The 20532-nt window shown below is 40.3% G+C and overlaps 1 protein-coding gene across 9 annotated transcripts in view; it reads left to right on the forward strand.

Annotated features, from left to right (window-relative positions):
- HHLA2 (HERV-H LTR-associating 2) overlaps positions 1-18722 on the forward strand; it is a 157172-nt gene extending 138450 nt beyond the window's left edge. For 4 of the 9 annotated variants that reach the window (XM_027513392.1, XM_027513479.1, XM_027513540.1 and 1 more), the window contains 7 exons: positions 2597-2686; positions 4446-4784; positions 5768-6037; positions 12610-12927; positions 15182-15307; positions 17312-17370; positions 17999-18118. In XM_027513392.1, coding sequence (XP_027369193.1) covers positions 2623-2686; positions 4446-4784; positions 5768-6037; positions 12610-12927; positions 15182-15307; positions 17312-17370; positions 17999-18082 — 1260 coding nt within the window. In that variant the 5' untranslated portion in view covers positions 2597-2622 and the 3' untranslated portion in view covers positions 18083-18118. The other 5 variants (XM_027513605.1, XM_027513666.1, XM_027513729.1 and 2 more) reach the window with 4 other exon arrangements.
- Positions 18723-20532: the final 1810 nt, after the last annotated feature.

The raw sequence follows: 20532 nt of genomic DNA on the forward strand, positions 1-20532 counted from the left end.
GGTATTTGTCTCTATTCATCTGACTTATTCCACTTAGCATAATACCATCCAAGTCTAACCATATGCAAATTCATTCTTTTTTTATGGTTGACTAGTTTTCACTGTGTACAATGAAATACACACACACACACACACACTACATCTTTTTTTATCCGTTCATCTGCTGATGGCCATGTAGTTTGCTCCCATATCTTGGAAATTATAAATAGCGCCTGTATGAACATTGGGCTACATGCATATTTTCAAATTAGTGTTTTTGCTTTTTTCAAATATATACCCAGGTGTGAATTAATGGGTCACACAGTAGTTTTGGCTCCGCTGGTAGCTCAGCTGGCAAAGCATCCATCTGCAATGCAGGAGACCTGGGTTCCATCCCTGGGTTGGGAAGATCCTCTGGAGAAGGGAAAGGCTACCGATTCCAGTATTCTAGCCTAGAGAATTCCATGGACTGTACATCTATGGGATTGCAAAGAGTCGGACACAACTGAATGACTTTCACTTTTCATGGTAGTTTTATTTTTAGATTTTTGAGAAATCTCCATACTGTTTCACAGTGGCTGCACCAATCTACATTCCCATCAACAGTATAGGAAGGTTCCGTTTTCTCCACATCCTCATCTACATTTGTTATTTGTCTTCTTTTTGATGATAGCAATTCTGACAGGTGTGAGGTGCTCGCTCATTGTGGCTTTGATTTGCGTGTCCCCGATGATTAGCAATGATGAGCATCTTTTCATGTGCCTTTTGGCCATCTACATTTCCTCTTTGGAAAAATGTCTATTCAGTTCTGCCCATTTTTAAATTGAATTTTGGTTTTTGATGTTGAGTTGTATGAGTTGTACTATATTTTGGATATTAATCACTTATTGGTCGTATCACTTGCAAATGTTTTTTCCCATTTGATAGCTCTTTTCATTTTGTCAATAGTTTCCTTTGCTGTGAAATAGTTTTTAAGTTCAATTAGGTCCCATATGTTCATTTTTGCATTTATTTTCTTTGCTTTAGGAGACATATCTAAAAAATATTGCTATGATTTATGTCAGAGTGTTCTACCTATGTTTTCTTCTGTCAGTTTTATGATTTTTGGTCTTATATTTAAATCTTTAATCCATTTTGAGTATGACATTAGAGAATGTTGTAATTTCACTCTTTTACATGTAGCTGTCTAATTCTCCCAACACCACTTATTAAAGAGTCTGTCTTTTCTCCATTGTGTATTCTTCCTTCCCTTGTCATAGTTTAATTGACCATATGTGTGGAGTTTTGTTTCTGAGCTCTCTATCTGTCCCACTGACCTATGTGTCTGATTTAGTGCCAGTATCATACTATTTTGATGGCTGTATGGTCTGAAGTCAGAGAGCATGATATCTCTAGCCCTTTTCTTCTTTCTCAAGATTATCTTGGTTATTCATGGTCTTTTACCTTTCCATACACATTTTAGAATTAGGTGTTCTAGTTCTGTGAAAATGCCCTCAGCATTTTGACGGGGATTGCAATGACTCTGGATTGCGTTTGGTCGTTTGGTCATTTTAACAGTATTCTTCCCACCCATTAACATTGTGTATCTTTTCATCTGTTTGTGTCAGCTTCAGTTTCTTTCATTAGTGTCTTATAGTTTGCCATGTACAGGTATTTTACCTCTTTGGGTAGGTTTGTTCCCAAGGATTTTATTCTTTTTGATTCAATGGTAAATTGGATTGTTTCCTTAATTTCTTTCTGATACTTCATTATTTGTGTATAGAAATACAACAGACTTCTGAATATTAATTTTGTAACAAGCTCTAGTAGTTTTCTGGTTGCCTCTTTAAGATTTTTATGTGTATATCAAGTCATCAGCAAATAGTGACAGTTTTACTTCTTCCTTTCTGATCTCAATTCTACTTTGTCTTGTCTGATTGATGTGACTAGAATTTCCAATACTATCTTGAATAAAAGTGGCCAGAGTGGGTATCATAATCTTAAAGGAAAGGCTTCCAGCTTTTCACCATTGAGTATGATGTTAACTATGAGTTTGCCATCTATGTACTTTATTATGTTTTGGTATATTCCCTTTATGCCCAGTTTCTGGAGGGTTTTTATCATAAATGGATTCTGAATTTTGTCAAAAGCTGTTTCTGCATTTACTGAGATGATCATACAGTTTTTATTCTTCAAATATCCAGAGAACCACCATTTAATGTATACCAAATCTTTATTCATTCAACACCCATTTTTCAGAATCTGTTATATAGCAGGTACTGCCTTAGATGTGAAATCTCTTCTTCAGAGTTAACATCCTGCTATACATTTAGTGATATGTCCTGTTGGCCTCCTATGTGCAGAAACATGTGTACTTTTAAAAGGGGATTGTGCTACTTAAAAGTTGCCTTGTAATCTGATTTTTCTCCTATAACATTAAGAGCTTCTTTCCATACCATTGAACTGTCTTCTACAGTATTTAATTTTAAAGATTTAATGGTTGTAGAAGAATTATTTGTGTGAATGCAGCAGAGTTAATTTAATGATTCTCCTATAGGCAGAGACATTAATTCTTTCTTTTCCAATTCCTGTCTGCACTTGAAATCTGTAACTTGCATATTTTGCTTCTCTTTGATAGTATCAGTAATATGATCTCCACGAGACATGAAGGCACAGGCAGTGCTGGCTTTCTTCTTCACTCTTATACCGTCTCTGTGTGGACCTCAAGGTAAGTGCCTTTATACTATACCCAAGTGTTGGTTATGTGTATCATTAGACGGGAACATGAGCCACAATACAAGGGGGCTGTTTCTTCTGTAGCCATAGCATTGTCAACTTTTCTAAAAGATCAATTAATAATAAACAGGAGGCAGACGGAAGTCTGCATGAAGATTAAAAATAATGTTTTCTTCTGTCTACTCTGATTAAGGCTCTTTCTAATCTGTTATCCATTACCAGATATAAAATCACTATAAAGGCAAATTTGATTGGTTGGTTGATTTGTTTTTAAGTGTTAGCTTGGTGCTTGACACAACAAAAGGTACTATCAGCTTTGCTAGGTCCTATGACAGGCACTTTTAATTACCCAATAAAATACTAGAGATGTTTAGTAGGACAATTAGGGAAGTCAACAAAACCACTCCTTTTCTTTCCTACCTTTCCACATCTCTCAGCTTAATGCCACATTCCTCTAGCCTTTGGACAGACTGTTTCTCTGAGGCAAAGTGGGACATGGCAGAATGGAAAGAGCCTCAGAAGAGAAGGCCAAGGGAAAAGACTTTGTGACCTGGCCACATGAACACCCAATTCTCCCATCACAGGTGGCTTTGGCCAAGGTCAATGGAGTAAAATAATGTCCTTTCCAGTGAAAATATCACAAAATTCATAGATAAGGCATATGATCTACTTTTCGTTTTGTCCAGGAAAAAGTGGCTACCTGCAGTGATTATGAGATAATAAGTATATTTTCTTTGCAAAAACCTGATTGTGATGAGTCCATTTGCTTTTTAAGATCACTTTCTGAAGCTGACTATATATGGGCTTCCCTGGTAAAGAATCTGCCTGCAATGCAGGAGACCCGGCTTCGATCCCTGGGTTAGGAAGATCCCCTGGAGAAGGGAATGGTTACCCATCCAGTTTTCTTGCCTGGAGAATTCCATGGTCAGAAGATCCTGGCAGGCTATAGTCCATGGGGTTGTAGAGTCAGACATGACTGAGTGACTAACACTTTAACTTTACTTCAAACATATATATAAACTTATATGTATTAGGAGGATTGGACTTCTACATTTATATCTAGAATAATATTTCTTAACTATATTTTAACTGACTCATAGGATACCCTGTGAGTTGTCCTAAAGCCAAAATAAATGAGTCACTTCATGTCCCCTTTTGGACTCCTCCTATGTGTGCCATTTCTTGAAACTAATGTCTGTTTATTCCCAACAGATGCCTGAATGCAGCATTATCTTTTACATGTCCCAAATATTTCCTAACCCAACCAAGTTAAGATTTTTCTATTCTGTAAGAGTCTGCTGGCTCCAGAAGCTGAATAAACTATTTAATAACTTGTTATTGTATAGTAAGTATTAAAGATATATGTTCAGGGATAAAAATCAACAGGAATCTTTAATTTATATAATATAATGTAATATAATTTCCAGTAACTGTGTAGGCCAAGATCAGAGGAGCAATGAGACTATTGATCAAGCATCAAGCAAGGTTTCTATGCTTCACACTGTTGTCAATTCTAATAGTTACATTGAGTCCAACAGACACTCAATTAAAATTGCAGACACTCAAATACAGCTCAAATACAGAGCTTCATGGCTTGTTTCTGAGCATTGGACTAGCAAAGGTTCTTGATAGATAGATAGATGATAGATGTTAATGATCAGGCTGCTGACCTAGGATAGTTCTAGGTAGCCCTGATACAACCCTGATAAGCACCCATCACTAATTCACTTCATAACTGCTCTTGTTTTCAGATGCTTCCTTCAGTCATGTTAGTATGAATGAGCAAATCGTCACTGGAAGACTAGGTGAAGATGTCATTCTCCCTTGCTCATTTGAGAGTGGACCCAATGTCGTAATTCACTGGAAGAACCAAGATACCAATGTTTACTCATACTACAGAGACAGCGACCAGTTGGAAAAGCAAGATCCCAGATATGTAAACAGGATATCCCTCTTCCATGGTGAGATTCACAATGGGAATGCCTCCCTGTCTTTCAGAAGATTAACCCTTCAGGATGAAGGAATCTACGTATGCTATGTGGGAACATCACTTGGAAAAATCACAAAGAAAATAGTCCTAAAAGTGGGAGGTGAGTGCACATGTAAGCTTTAACAAACACGACAGTGGTACCATTCTATGTTGCCTGGAATGCCTTCCTGTTAGTTGAATAAGCTGTGGGCTTCCTTCTAAGACAATGTGTACAAACTACCTCATTTTTAATGCATAGTATTTTCGAGTATAGCATTGATACACCCATTATTCCATTAATAGGTATTTGGGTATTCATAGTGTTTTACATTACAAAAAAATGTTGTGATGAACATCCTTATATTTAATATTAGGAAATGGTCTGAAACAAAAGGGTCAGGAGTAAAATTATAATATGTCACGTACAGCAGCAGCATAAGAGTATCCATTTCCCCTTAACTCTTATATCAGCACCTAATATTACCAGTTTTAAGAAATTCTGCCAATATGATAGCTTAAAAATATTGAATTATTGATTTAAATTACATTCCCTATTTTCTAAATTAAGTTATTTGTAATATTCTATGCTTTCCCCTATCTTTATTCACTTTGCTTATCTAATCATTTATTTGTTGGGGGGAGGGGCGTTTTCTAATAGGCTTTGTCCTTTCTCCCTCTGTTCCATTTAGCTGCTTCAAACCTTGACTCAGAAATCTAAGAATTATGGGTAAATGAAGAACCAAAAAGCCTCTGAGTCAGTACCTGAGGAGTACAGAGTGCTGCATGAGCTCCACTTTATCAACTTCTGACGCTCACATTTTAACTGCTCACTGAGGCCAATTTTTTTTCTAGAATTCTTTCTAGAGAGTTGAGCTTGCTAGTTGCTGTGTATCCATGCATACTTTTTGTTTTTCTTGTCAATCACCAGACTATATCCTAAGATTCTACAGAATTTTTGTAGTTTTTCCTTTCAGAAACTGCCAAGTTTTACTCACAAAGCTCGGCTTTTCGGTTCACAGGTATTAAAATACTAAGTGTTCTGCACAGGCAGCCTAAAAAGAAACTAATGAGAGTTCCTCACATGCCCTTCTTTTTCCCTCATAGCTTTTGTCACACCTGTGATGAAGTATGAAAAGAATACCACCAACAGCTTCTTAATATGCAATGTGTTAAGTGTTTTTCCTTATCCAATTATCACATGGAAAGTGGATAATAATACATCTATCTCTGAAAACAATGGGAAAGAAGTTGGATCTTTGGGTCCTTTTCATATAAACAGCAGAGTAAATATTACAGGATCAAATTCATCATATCAGTGTGAAATTGAAAACCCACTGCTGAAGCAAACATGGACAGGAAGATGGACAAGGAAAGGTAGGCTTTCTGTGTGAACGTGCTGTCGGAGGTAGGGAGGGAACGGGGATTGATTTACAGATAAAGAAAGGAATACAAAAAGGAAGGAAATGCATTTGCAGCAGTCAGAAGACCAGACTGAAGTCCCAGCTCTAATTAATGGCTCTATTGCCTCAAGCAATCATTTTTATTTGTGAGTGTTGGTTCCATGTTGGTAAAATGGAAGTAATCCTTACCTTGCAAGGTGTTTATGAGTTAAAGGAAAATGTGTGAAATGAAAAGTATCAAATATATTTGTATGTATTACTGTATTTCTCTATGGTTCTTCTACACAGAATTTTCTACCTGCATTGCACTTTAAAAGATCAGAGGAGAAGGAAAGGATGCTTGTCTACTAGCAGGTCACAACCTCTGATTCTTGCCAGTTTTTCAACCAACAAAAATTAGCATTGCTTCTGTTTAGTCTCCTTAAGTAGCATTAGCCCATTAATCTTTATAAACACATCTGCTCCTTCCTCTCATTTATTTGAACAAACCCAAACTCTGATCAATCTATCTATAGCATACTGTTTAAGAAGAGTTTAAAGAGAAGAAAAATTAAATTGACACCATTTATCTATTACTGAGGAAAATTATTTGTTTTATAGTTCACTAGAAGTAAAGCAAATTTTTTCTGTAAATCTCCATTATATAGGGAAAGTAGAGGTAACCCACTCCAGTATTCTTGCCTGGAGAATCCCAGGGACAGAGGAGCCTAGTGAGCTGCCATCAATGGGGTCGCATAGAGTTAGACACGACTGAAGTGACTTAGCAGCAGCAGCAGCAGAGGTTAGCTATCTTTTTTGGGCCTTTCCTTCCCCTGAATTTTCTTAACTTTCAAATATATTGAAGTACAGTGGACTTACAATATTATTTCAGTATAAAATATAGTAATTAGATATTTTATAGATTACACACCATGAGTTCAGTTCAGTCACTAAGTCGTGTCCGACTCTTCACAACCCATGAACTGCAGCACGCCAGGGCTCCCTGTCCATCACCAACTCCCTGAGTTCACCTAAACCAATGTCCATCGAGTCGGTGATGCCATCCAACCATCTCATCCTCTGTCGTCCCTTTCTCCTCCTGCCCACAATCTTTCCCAGCATCAGGGTCTTTTCCAGTGAGTCAGCTTTTCGCATCAGGTGGCCAAAGTATTGGAGTTTCAGCTTCAACATCAGTCCTTCCAAAGAACACCCAGGACTGATCTCCTTTAGGATGGACTGGCTGGATCTCCTTGCAGTCCAAGGGACTCTCAAGAGTCTTCTCCAACACCATAGTTCAAAAACATCAATTCTTCGGCGCTCAGCTTTCCTCACAGTCCAACTCTCACATCCATACATGACCACTGGAAAAACCATAGCCTTGACTAGATGGACCTTTGTTGGCAAAGTAATATCTCTGCTTTTTAATATGCTGTCTAGGTTGGTCATAACTTTCCTTCCAAGGAGTAAGCGTCTTTTAATTTCATGGCTGCAGTCACCATCTGCAGTGATTTTGGAGCCCAGAAAAATAAAGTCTGACATTGTTTCCACTGTTTCCCCATCTATTTCCCATGAAGTGATGGGACCAGATGCCATGATCTTCGTTTTCTGAATGTTGAGCTTTAAGCCAACTTTTTCACTCTCCTCTTTCACTTTCATCAAGAGGCTCTAATTTAGTTCTTCACTTTCTGCCATAAGGGTAGTGTCATCTGCACTTCTGAGGTTATTGATATTTCTCCTGGCAATCTTGATTCCAGCTTGTGCTTCTTCCAGCCCAGCGTTTTCATGATGTACTCTGCATATAGGTTAAATAAGCAGGGTGACAATATACCGCCTTGACGTACCCCTTTTTCTATTTGGAACCAGTCTGTTGTTCCATGTCCAGTTCCAACTGTTGCTTCCTCACCTGCATACAGGTTTCTGGACAGGCAGGTCAGGTGGTCTGGTATTCCCATCTCTTGAAGAATTCTCCACAGTTTATCATGATCCACACAAAGACTTTGGCATAGTCAATAAAGCAGAAATAGATGTTTTTTCTGGAACTCTCTTGCTTTTTCGATGATCCAACAGATGTTGGCAATTTGATCTCTGGTTCCTCTGCCTTTTCTAAAACCAGCTTGAACATCTGGAAGTTCATGGTTCACATATTGCTGAAGCTTGGCTTGGAGAATTTTAAGGATCACTTTACGAGCGTGTGAGATGAGTGCAATTGTGCAGTAGTTTGAGCATTCTTTGGCATTGCCTTTCTTTGGGATTGGAATGAAAACTGACCTTTTCCAGTCCTGTGGCCACTGCTGAGTCTTCCAAATTTGCTGGCATATTGAGGGCAGCACTTTCACAGCATCATCTTTCAGGATTTGAATTAGCTCAACTGGAATTCCATCTCCTCCACTAGCTTTTTTGTAGTGATGCTTCTTAAGGCCCACTTGACTTCACATTCCAGGATGTCTGGCTCTAGGTGAGTTATCACACCATCATGATTATCTGGGTCGTGAAGATCTTTTTTGTACAGTTCTGTGTATTCTTGCCACCTTTTTTTAATATCTTCTGCTTCTGTTAGGTCCCTACAATTTCTGTCCTTTATTGAGCCCATCTTTGCATGAAATTTTCCCTTGGTATCTCTAATTTTCTTGAAGAGATCTCTAGTCTTTCCCATTCTGTTGTTTTCTTCTATTTCTTTGCATTGATCGCTGAGGAAGGCTTTCTTATCTTTCCTTGCTATTCTTTGGAACTCTGCATTCAAATGGGTATTATCTTTCCTTTTGTCCTTTGCTTTTCACTTCTCTTCTTTTCACAGCTATTTGTATGCCTCCTCAGACAGCCATTTTGCTTTTTTGCATTTCTTTTTCTTGGGGATGGTCTTGATCCCTGTCTCCTGTACAATGTCACGAACCTCTATCCATAGTTCATCAGGCACTCTATCAGATTTAGTCCCTTCAGTCAATTTCTTACTTCCACTGTATAGTCATAAGGGATTTGATTTAGGTCATACCTGAATGGTCTAGTGGTTTTCTCCACTTTCTTCAATTTCAGTCTGAATTGTTCATGATCTGAGCCACAGTCAGCTTCCAGTCTTGTTTTTGCTGACTGTATAGAGCTTCTCCATCTTTGGCTGCAAAGAATATAATCAATCTGATTTTGGTGTCGACCATCTGGTGATGTCCATGTGTAGAGTCTTCTCTTGTGTTGTTGGAAGAGGGTGTTTGCTATGCCAATGCATTCTTTTGGCAGAACTCTATTAGCCTTTGCCCTGCTTCATTCTGTACTCCAAGGCCAAATTTGCCTGTTATTCCAGGTGTTTCCTGACTTCCTACTTTTACATTCCAGTCCCCTATAATGGAAAGGACATCTTTTTTGGGTGTTAGTTCTAGAAGGTCTTTTAGGTCTTCAGAGAACTGTTCAACTTCAGTTTCTTCAGCATTACTGGTTGGGGCATAGACTTGGATTACCATGATATTAAATGGTTTGCCTTGGAAATAAGCAGAGATCATTCTGTCGTTTTTGAGATTGCATCCAAGTACTGCATTTTGGACTCTTTTGTTGACCATGATGGCTACTCCATTTCTTATAAGGGATTCCTGCCAAAAGTAGTAGATATAATGGTCATCTGAGTTAAATTCACCCATTGCAGTCCATCTTAGTTCGCTGATTCCTAGAATGTCAACATTCACTCTTGCCATCTCCTGTTTGACCACTTCCAATTTGCCTTGATTCATGGACCTAACATTCCAGGTTCCTGTGCAATATTGCTCTTTATAGCATCGGACCTTGCTTCCACCACCAGTCACATCCATAACTGGGTGTTGTTTTTGCTTTGGCTCCATCCCTTCGTTCTTTCTGGAGTTATTTCTCCACTAATCTCCAGTAGCATATTGGGCACCTACCGACCTAGGGAGTTCATCTTTCAGTGTCCTATCTTTTTGCCTTTTCATACTGTTTATGGGGTTCTCAAGGCAAGAATACTGAATTGGTTTCCCATTCCCTTCTCCAGTGGACCGCATTCTGTCAGACCTCTCCACCACGACCCGTCCATCTTGGGTGGCCCCATATGGCGTGGCTTAGTTTCATTGAGTTAGACAAAGCTGTGGTCTGTGTGATCAGATTGGCCTGTTGTCTGTGATTGTGATTTCAGTCTGTCTGCCCTCTGATGCCCTTTCTCAGCTCCTACCATCTTACTTGGGTTTCTCTTACCTTGGATGTAGGGTATCTCTTCACGGCTACCCCACGTCTGAGGTAAGGAGCAGCGGCTGCACTTTGCTGGAGCAGCTGTGAAGAGATACCCCACGTTTTAGTTCACTGATTCCTAAATGTCGATGTTCACTCTTGCCATCTCCTGTTTGACCACTTCCAACTTGCCTTGATTTATGGACCTAACATTCCAGGTTCCTGTGCAATATTTCTCTTTACAGCATCAGACCTTGCTTCCATCACCAGTCACATCCATATTTGGGTGTTGTTTTTGCTTTGGCTCCATCCCTTCATTCTTTCTGGAGTTATTTCTCCACTGATCTCCAGTAGCATATTGGATACCTAGCGACCTGGAGAGTTTATCTTTCAGTGTCCTATATTTTTGCCTTTTCATACTGTTCATGGGGTTCTCAAGGCAAGAATACTGAAGTGGTTTGCCATTTCCTTGTCCAGTGGACCACATTTTGTCAGACCTCTCCACCATGACCCATCCATCTTGGGTGGCCCTACACGACATGGCTCATAGTTCCACTGAGTTAGACAAGGCTGTGGTATATGTGATTAGTTTGGTTAGTTTTCTGTGATTGCGGTTTTCAGTCTGTCTGCCCTCTGATGGAGAAGGAAGAGGCTTATGGAAGCTTCCTGATGGGAGAGACTGAGGGGGAAACTGGGTTTTGTTCTCATGGGTGGGGCCATGCTCAGTAAATGTTTAATCCAATTTTTTGTTGATGGGTGGAGCTGTCTTCCCTCCCTGCTATGTATCTGGGGCCAAACTATGCACAGGGTTCCCTTTTGTCCACATCTAACCAACACTTGTTGTTTGTTTGTTTTTTTGATAGTAGTGGTTCTGACAGGTGTGAGGTGATAGCTCATTGTAGTTGCATTGATTTGCATTTCCCTGATGATTAGTGATGTTGAACTTTTCAGGTGCCTACTGGTCATATGTATGTCTTATTTGGGAAAATTATTCATTATCCTTATATGATGTTAATAGTATGGGCCACTAATATTCTCTCTTCATCAGCCAAGTAGCAATGGAAATGTGGGAAAGGGTTGAAAATATTAAATTGTAAATATTTTATTTGGAAAATCATAATTTCTCTTGTTTATTCAGAATTGAGTATCCTGAAGTTCCATTGGTTCCTTACGTTTAGTGCTGTTTTGTCTTGTTGAGGATCCATTATGTGCCAAACTTTGTCACTCAGCCTGTGAACCTCAGAACCAGCTGTGTACTAGATGCTGTGGACTCTCACTTATGGATCCACAGTATCTAGTACAAACATGTAAAAATAAAACTAAACCGGGCAAGTAGCATACAAAAAGAGTGATTAAATCTGTTCACTACGGTTCGGTATGGATCAGGTTGTTACAGGATATATGCTTAAGGAATTGCATACAGGCTGAACTTTAAAGGAGTAGTAGGGAATTTCAGGAGAACATAGGCATTCCAGGTAAAAAACATACTATATGCAAAAGCAGAGATGGGGGTAAATATTGCCTGAATTTGTGAACGTAAAAGTGGTTGAGAGTGAAACTGAAGTATCAAGAGTTAAGCCTAGAGAGGAAGGCAAAAACCAGATCAAATGCCTTCATCTTGCTAAGGAGCTTGAGCTGGCCTGGAGGTATTTCGGAGCCAAAGAAGGATATGAAGCATCGGAGAGACTGGAAGTTGTATTTTAGATGGCTTCTCTGGTATCACTCTTTCACAGGTGGACTGTTGTGTTTTAGATAGCTTGCTTTGGCATCACTCTCTCGCAGGTGGACTGCAGAGTAGGTGAGTCTAAAACCAGGGAGGATAATTCATGGCGGTCCATAGAAGTCAGCTGGCAGAACAGGAAGGACAATGGGCTGCTAACTCTGGAGGGGAAGCCGAGAATACCCAGCAGACTTCCTGCTCTAAAAGATCGGTCTGGTAGGGAATTCTTGCACATGGTTAGAATACTCATGTTCTAGGAAAAAGACTTTGTTCAAAAAGAGAGATTAAGAAGTGGCTGAGACCATGGAAGTAGCAGAGACTACTAGGTAGTACATGGTGACAAGAAGGCAGCCTGGGGAACACCAGCATTCAAGAGGTCAACAGAAGATTGCTGAGTTAAAAACGCTGGTAACTGGTAGCAGCACTCGAGTGATCATGCTCAGGTTGTAGGAGTTGAAAACCAGGTGTGTCATCTCCTTAGCTGGCCCAGGCTTGGGCCTCCTTGAAGCCTAAACTTAACCTTGGTGGGTGACTTTAAAATAGTGGTATAAAGCTTTTAAGAAACTCCACAGCACAAATATCTCACTACTTTCCAAAAAGTGTTTTCAAAGATATTTCTAAGTATAACTTAGAAAATTCATTTGAAAAATTTTTCATTTATCTTTACTTTTCTATTATGTTGTTAGATGTCCTTCATAAAATGCAAAGTGAAAACGTTTTACTCTCGTGTAAACCTGAAAACAGTTTTTTCCCACCAAATCAAGACTTCACAGTCACTTGGTACAGAGTGGAAAGTGGGAGTGCCTTGCTCCTGGCTTACTTTAAGAACTCCTCACAAGAAACACTTATCAATCAACCTCGACTTTCATGGAAAGAAGAGCTGATAAACTCACGTGACTTCTCTTTAACTGTGAAGGATCTTCATCTTTCAGACAGTGGGGAGTATTTGTGCGATATTTCATCAAATGAAAGTACCTTACTCACCAGCCAAACACTGCATGTAGGTAAGTTACAAGTAGGGTTGGACATGGGTTTCAGGTACAGCAGTAGAGATTGTGAACATCAAATAGGAAATTAGGTTGGCATTTCAAGAATACCTTTGAATAGAATTTCTGAAAATACTGTTTACAGGGATACTCCCAGTCAAAATGGTAGATAGTTTCCTTTCTTGAACCACACGAAAGCCTTGCACTGAAAAATAAAAGGAAATTACTTCCAGAAGATTTCCCTTTTAGGGTTTCAGAGCTTCAGAAATGGAAGACAGAACCTCTATGTTTTGTTACTCTGTGGGCTGAGCATCTTCAATTCCTGCTTACCATTGTGCTGATATGTGCCTTAGGGTCTGGGTCTGGGGAGAGAAAGCTGTGCAGGCATGGTGGGAAGTTAGAACTGAAGCTTCTGCTGCAGGCTATTGAAGCATGGTCTGTAAACCTGGTGAAAACAGTCATCAGAGGACATTTGAAACATTAAGGTTGTGCCTAATTTGGCTCATTTTTTACCTCTCAGTTCAGTTCAGTCGCTCAGTCGTGTCCGACTCTTTGCGACCCCATGAATTGCAGCACGCCAGGCCTCCCTGTCCATCACCAACTCCCTGAGTTCACCTAAACCAATGTCCATTGAGTCAGTGATGCAATCCAGCCATCTCATCCTCTGTCGTCCCCTTCTCCTCCTGCCCACAATCCCTCCTAGCATCAGGGTCTTTTCCAGTGAGTCAGCTCTTCCCATGAGGTGGCCAAAGTATTGGAGTTTCAGCTTCAACATCAGTCCTTCCAATGAACACCCAGGACTGATCTCCTTCAGAATGGACTGGTTGGATCTCCTTGCAGTCCAAGGGACTCTCAAGAGTCTTCTCCAACACCACAGTTCAAAAGCATCAATTCTTCGGCACTCAGCTTTCTTCACAGTCCAACTCTCACATCCATACATGACCACTGGAAAAACCATAGTCGACTAGACGGACCTTCATTGGCCAAGTAATATCTCTGCTTTTCAATATACTATCTAGGTTGGTCATAACTTTCCTTCCAAAGAGTAAGCTAATTGCCACAACTCATTGTTTAAAATATTTCTAGTTCAGTATCCATAGAATCAAGGAATGTGTACTCATGAAGTTGACTGTCTAGGGGGGCTGATCACCTTATCCTTCAGCAGTTGACATCATGGGAGACCATGGCACCTCTCTATATTTATTAAAATGAGTCAGTGGAACATATGTTTTATAAATGTACTTGGCATTCTAGTTTTGAATGTTACCTCCTATAATACAAATTATAACAATTCTAGTTCCAATCAAGAGGCTGAAAAGAGTTCAGGTTCCTCCAGTTATTCCTGAGGAACTCCAAGCACCATTGGTTATCTTGGTGGTCACCTGTCACTTTTTACTCAAGATCATGGCTCCTATTCAGCTTTTCTCATCATCTCTGTACCTCTTCTCTCTATTCCTCTAGGATCCTGCCTTTTCCAAGCCAAGGGTACACTGTGCCCTACCTTCATCCCCCAAGGAAAACACTAGGCTGCAGTTAGTTTGTAGTCATAATTACTCCTTTGTAAAAGGGCATGGCAACCCTTCTAGTATTCTTGGAGAATCCCTTGGACAGAGGAGCCTAGCGGGCTACAGTCCATGGGGGTCACACACACAAAAATATGTTAATTCCCTTATTACAATATAAAACAAAGACTTAAAATGCATAAAAAACTCATTGCCTCTCAAGTTTTCAGACTTTTTCCTCTCTTGACTCCCATCCCCACTATGGCCCAAATTGTTTAATATCAGCTTTGGCAGATTCCCCCAATAGATATATTAGATGGGGTGATGTCCTAAGTTGCTTCAGTCATGTCCAACTCTTTTTGACACTATGGACTGTAGCCTGCCAGGTTCCTCTGTCAGTGAGATTCTCCAGGCAAAAATACTGGAGTAGATTGTCATGCCCTCCTCCAGGGGATCTTCTTGACCCAAGGATTAAACATTCATCTCTTATGTCTCCTGCATTGGCAGAAGAATTCTTTACTACTAGCGCCACCTGAGAACTGGGAAGTATTATTTATGCTCATGAAAAACACTGATCCAGACAGGGCTGTTGTTTGTGTCTTTAATGGGTCTTTTCATTAGGAAAAGTCTTTTCACTAATATGATATCTGCTTCCCATGCAGAATGCAGAAATAGCTACTTTGAATAAACATACTCACCCAGCTCTACATTTTCTTTTGTTGTCTGGTAACTTTTCTTGCAGCTATAGACTTTCTGTTTGTCTTATTTAGAAGCAAGCCCAAGAGCGCCTGCTGGGATAATTGTTCCAGTTTTGGTGGCCGTTGTATCGGCAGTTTTGTTGCTGTCGGTGGCCCCTCGAGCTGTTAGATCAAAAAGATGCATCGGTTTCCACAGAGGTACTATCTCATGGGGGCTTTGGTCTCATGCCCAGGGGTTCAGGTGGAGGCATATCCAAGATGGCAAGTGAGTCCATGGAATTCTCCAGGCCAGAATACTGGAGTGGGTAGCCGTTCCTGTCTGCAGGAGGTCTTCCCAACCCAGGGACTGAACCCAGATCTCCCACATTGCCGGCGGATTCTTTACCAGCTGAGCCATCAGGGAAGCCCTTGTTAATAGTTGCTACTGCTCAAAACAGCATTGTCCTTGATGAGCCATTTTATTTTAATCATGGGAAGTTTTTTAAAACTTTTTCTAAATTTTCTGCTAGAAAACTTACAGTAATTTAATTACTTGTAGTAATTCAACATGATACTAAGATTCCACGGTCATAGGACTTCTTAAAAGACTTTGCTTTTATCAACAAATTTAGATTGGTGAAAAACTTAAGATTTACTTATTTCCACATTTTACAGGTCAGAAAATTAGAATCAAAAAAGATAACGCAAATGCTAAATAAGCATCTGAAACAGACTTACAGGCAGCACCTGAGATGACCCAGGTAACTAGTGGCAGAGGTAGATCTTGGCCCCATGAAGCTCTCACTGATTTCATCATCTCTCTAAGAAAGCTCTGAGTGTCCTGGGAGGTTGAGACAGATTCAGTGTCCCTTCTTCCGATTGATATTTTCCTATTGCCCCTGCTGAAGTCAGGGTTATTTGGTCATTGTGGACACCATTATTGAAGGTAGTGCTTTAAGGGTGATAGTGAGCAAGGATTTCATCTGTTGCAGCCCTGTGATTGTCTATGTGAATAAGCAGGCCATTGCCCTTGATGTTCCTGTCCCTTAGCTGCCAGAAGTAGGGAAAAAATGGGAGGTTTCAGGTAGTCTAGTTTGTCTTCACCATGCAAAACCTAATATCATGGTACTTGAGATTGGGTTCAAGTTCTAGGAGAGGGGGCACTACTCAAGAATGACGGTTTAGTTTCTATAGTGGAAGTGTGCACAAGTGAAGTTCCAACACAAAGCACCTGGCACACTCAAAACTGGAGAAAGGGGAGCACAGAAGAGACTGCACCCCTCAGAGCTTTGCTGGAAGCCCTCAATCTAAAGGGACAAGGAGGAGGAATAGTGCCCAAAACCTGAAAGGAGAGAGTCACAGGACCAGCTGTGTTGTAAGGAAGGTGGCTTCACATAGAGCACACAGCCAGAGTAAGGTGACCTGACACGGAAGGAGCTAGGAGAAGAAACACCTGATTTTGCCCCTCCTGCCCTCTGATCTCCACCCCAGATGAAAGCAGAGGGAAGAGAAGCCCTGCAGGTAGAACCCATCCAGGTCAGCATCCCAAGGCAGAGAGCAGGACGGATTCTGATTCTGGAGGAGCAGTCAGATGTCAGCAAAAAACACATCAGGGCGTGGGCCACTTAAAAAAATAAAACAGAGTGTTCCATAGTTTGTGGTCTGAATTTTTTTATGCCCCCTTTTGCTGTCCATCACCATCTTGGCTCTTTCCCATTGTTTATAGTTAGTAGGCATCAGGCCAACCATCTTAGAGAGCCAGGAGCTTCTGGCTTGCTTGAACTGCCTTTATCCCTGCTTTGGAGCACCTGAATTTACTGCTGTGTGTTTTTGATGAAGTATTTATACATTAAGGACATTTTTAATGCTGTTTGTTGGAAAAAGATACAAAGAGGGGAGTGACTAATGTGATTCTAATAACATAATCATACTCAGGTGGGGCATCCCTGGTGACTCTCATGGTAAAGAATCTGCCTGCAATGAAGGAGACCTGGGTTTGATCCCTGGGTTGGGAAGATCCCCTGGAGAAGGGAATGGCAACCCACTCCAGTATTCTTACCTGGAGAATTCCATGGACAGAGGAGCCTGGCAGGCTACAGCCCATGGGGTCACAAAGAGGTGGACACGACTGAACAACTATTTGTTCTTACTGAGGTGGGAATAAGGGAGAATTGGGGTGTTGGCAAAAAGATGTCTTTTTAAGTTTTGTTTTTTTTCCTGTAGAAAGGCATCCACCTACTAATCAGGACTCTAGCAGTGCTGGTACTACAGAAGAAAATGTGGTAAGGCATTTCCTTTATCAAACTATTTATAAGAATGCTATGGTAAAAAGCTAATTGAACTTTTGACTGATTCACACATTATCTTGCAGGACTTTTACACAGATAAAAGGCAGGAGGGGTTGCAGGATAATAGAACAGGAAAAAATACACTTAGGCTCTGCCACTGTCTGTAATTAAACTGGTCCTAGTTGCTTAAATAAGTGCTTGCTCATCTCATTTCCAACTGTTACTTGTAAAGACCTCAAATGGCACTATGCACCAATGTACTTACTCTTCGCTGGAAACATGGGGTTGTATAGAAGTGGAAGGAAATACAGATAAAGTAGAGAAAAGCAAACTACAGTTTCTGCGCAGACTCAGACTACTGACCTTCTACACTTTTCCAGCCAACTAGGTTCCTTTCAGAACTGATAATTCACTTATGAATTTATAGCTTGCTTGTATACTTTTTTGCTGCACACCTTTTATTATTTATGACTTCCATTAATCAGGATACATAACAGCAAAGAGTGGGATAAACTTGTTTTTCTATTTGTTAAAATCTCAGGAACATCTAGCAGGGAAATTAAAATTGATAAGATCTAACTTCATAACTACTTATAACTGTCTCATGGATCTCTGATTACAGATGCAAACAGAAGCTTACAGTTCCCCACCTCCAAAAAACCAAAACAAAACACTACTACCGTTAATATTAAAATGGCTATTCTGACATAAACAACAACTATTTTGAGTCCATGTTTCTTGATTCTAGGCTCTTTCAGATTATCTACCCAATACAGGAACTGAAGACAGAAGTTGACAACACAGCACAAACATCTGTAATATCCTATGACCTCACCTCCCCTTTCTTCACTGTGATTCCAGCAATGGTTTGTCATGACCTGACAATTCTACCATTTCAAAAACCTGTGATACTGTAAAAAGAATAGTCACATTCTCTCTTCAAAAACTAAGACTCATTCTCAGGCCCCCCACCTGCATCAAGATTATAAATGCCTGGATACCAAGGATTCCAATTCAGCTTGGATAATAGAACTCTCTCATTTATTTACATTCCTGCTGCAACCAAGTTTCTCAGAAGAAACAAATCACTAAGAGATGATTCAAAATCTGATCAACTAATGATGGGTGAGTGGTAGAAGCAAAAATCATCTGAGTGAAAAGGTGAAAAACCAGGGCCAAGAAAACAAAGCAATTGACGTGCTAAAGTATTGTATTCTAGTTTTATATGAATGGTTAATATCAGCCTAATCTACTAGATTTAGTATGGTGGATCTTAGGGACCCCAAAGAGTAAGAATGTCAGTGTCTCTAAGACAACCCAAGGTGCAAAAGGCCCTATCAACTCAAGAACTGACATCCCTGGGGTTGGGTTGTACTATCCAACACCAGGGTTTCATAGCTGAGTGACCCCGGTTATTAAGATAATTTACTCTTTGGCTCAGTTGTCATTTTGTTAATCAGATTTCTAATAAATCTAAATTTTCATATACATTTTTATGCAAGGAGAGAATGGATAACTCAGTTGACTAGATGATCTGTTCTCCTTAATGTTATTATCAATGTGTTAAAAAGGAAGCCTAACTAGGACTTTTATGACAATCACATTTTTAAGCCTATAGTTCATGGGAGAACACCAACCCCAGTTGTGTGTTAATGCCACTTGGTCCAGTTTTCTGTATCAGCGGACTCATTCACAGTCTGTTTTGCACAGAGTTTTGTTGACTTCAGGTATGTGCTGCAGTGTTGTGACCAGTGTCCATCACAAATTGTAGAGTACTAAGGACGCATAAAGAAAATCTGTAGAAAAGGACATAGGGCACTTGGTGAGGAGAATATGCTCAGAACTGAATCTTACTGTGATGAGGGTGACAAATTTAAAGACCAAAGCCAGCACATTGAGGATGGCAGATAAGAAGGACCCTGTGTCTTTCAACACTGCTGAGCTTAATCTTAGAGTCAGGTTGGATCGGAGAGGCAGAGTGCTGAGAATGACAGAACAAGGATTTGTCATAGACGTTCAACACTGTACCACCGTGGGCAGCGGTGAAGAAGTCTGCGCCAGCCTGCCCCCTCCACATCTGGTGCTGTCCCTGAGGTCGCTGTTGGGCAGACGTGCCAGTGTCAGGAAGGAGAGCTGGACATGGAGTGAGGATGAGCTGGAATTTATAAGAACAAACTGGATCCCATGCTGTCTCTTGGAGCCTCTAGAGTCTATGCTGGGAGTGACCTGTAAGACAGGCCAGCGCCTACTGCCATGGAGCCACAGGCCTGCCTGGTGAGGACTCTGACAGGAGCTGCGGCCCATCCCAGCTAGCTCACCCTTTCAGCCTTGAGGAATATCTGCCAGCTATCACTGTACTGGGACCATACATTGACTGTATGAGCATAAAAACAATATCTTCTCCCTCACTTCTGCCTCTCAAATCGGGTGCATTTTTCTTTTGTGACCAACTGTAATCCAGAACCACAGAGAGAAGGGAATTCTAGGAAACGTACCTCCAGCTTAGCCACATTGGTACAATACAGACAGCATACCAGTTATCGCTAAACTGAGCATCTCGTGTGGGAGGGTGCTTCAGTGTTGCCCCAGCATGTAGCATACATGCTTTGTGTCAGGAAAACCCTCCTACCTAACTATGACTATAGGTAAATCACTGTAGAACACTAAGACTAGCCTGTTGTCTCCCACCGTCAGTGGCTAAAAATAGACTCATGGATGTAGAAATGAGTCAAGCAGAACTCCCCAGGGACCATAACATAGCTCATGTCATCTATGAATATTACTCATTAAGATGCAATATGAACAAAGTATTTTTTTAAACATCAAAATTTAAAAGATTCTTGAATCTATTTAATCTTTCATGTGAAATGTTTACTTATATCTGAGGATCAAAAAATTCCCCACTACCCTTGAAAGCAACAGTATTTCCTTTTATTATTACGTTTCCTGATCACCTTGTTTAAACTACTTTTGATGCAGCATATTTTTAAAAATGTTTCCCAAATGAGTGGATATATCAAAACAGAGACTTTTAAATAGAAGAACAAACTAGTGGTTACCAGTAGGGAGAGGAGTACCAGGGAGGGAAAGAGGATTAAAAGGTACAAAGCACCAGGTACAAAATAAATAAGACACAAGAATGCAATGTGCACCAGA

This window comes from Bos indicus x Bos taurus, chromosome 1 (assembly GCF_003369695.1).
Source record: "Bos indicus x Bos taurus breed Angus x Brahman F1 hybrid chromosome 1, Bos_hybrid_MaternalHap_v2.0, whole genome shotgun sequence".
Taxonomy (NCBI): domain Eukaryota; kingdom Metazoa; phylum Chordata; class Mammalia; order Artiodactyla; family Bovidae; genus Bos; species Bos indicus x Bos taurus.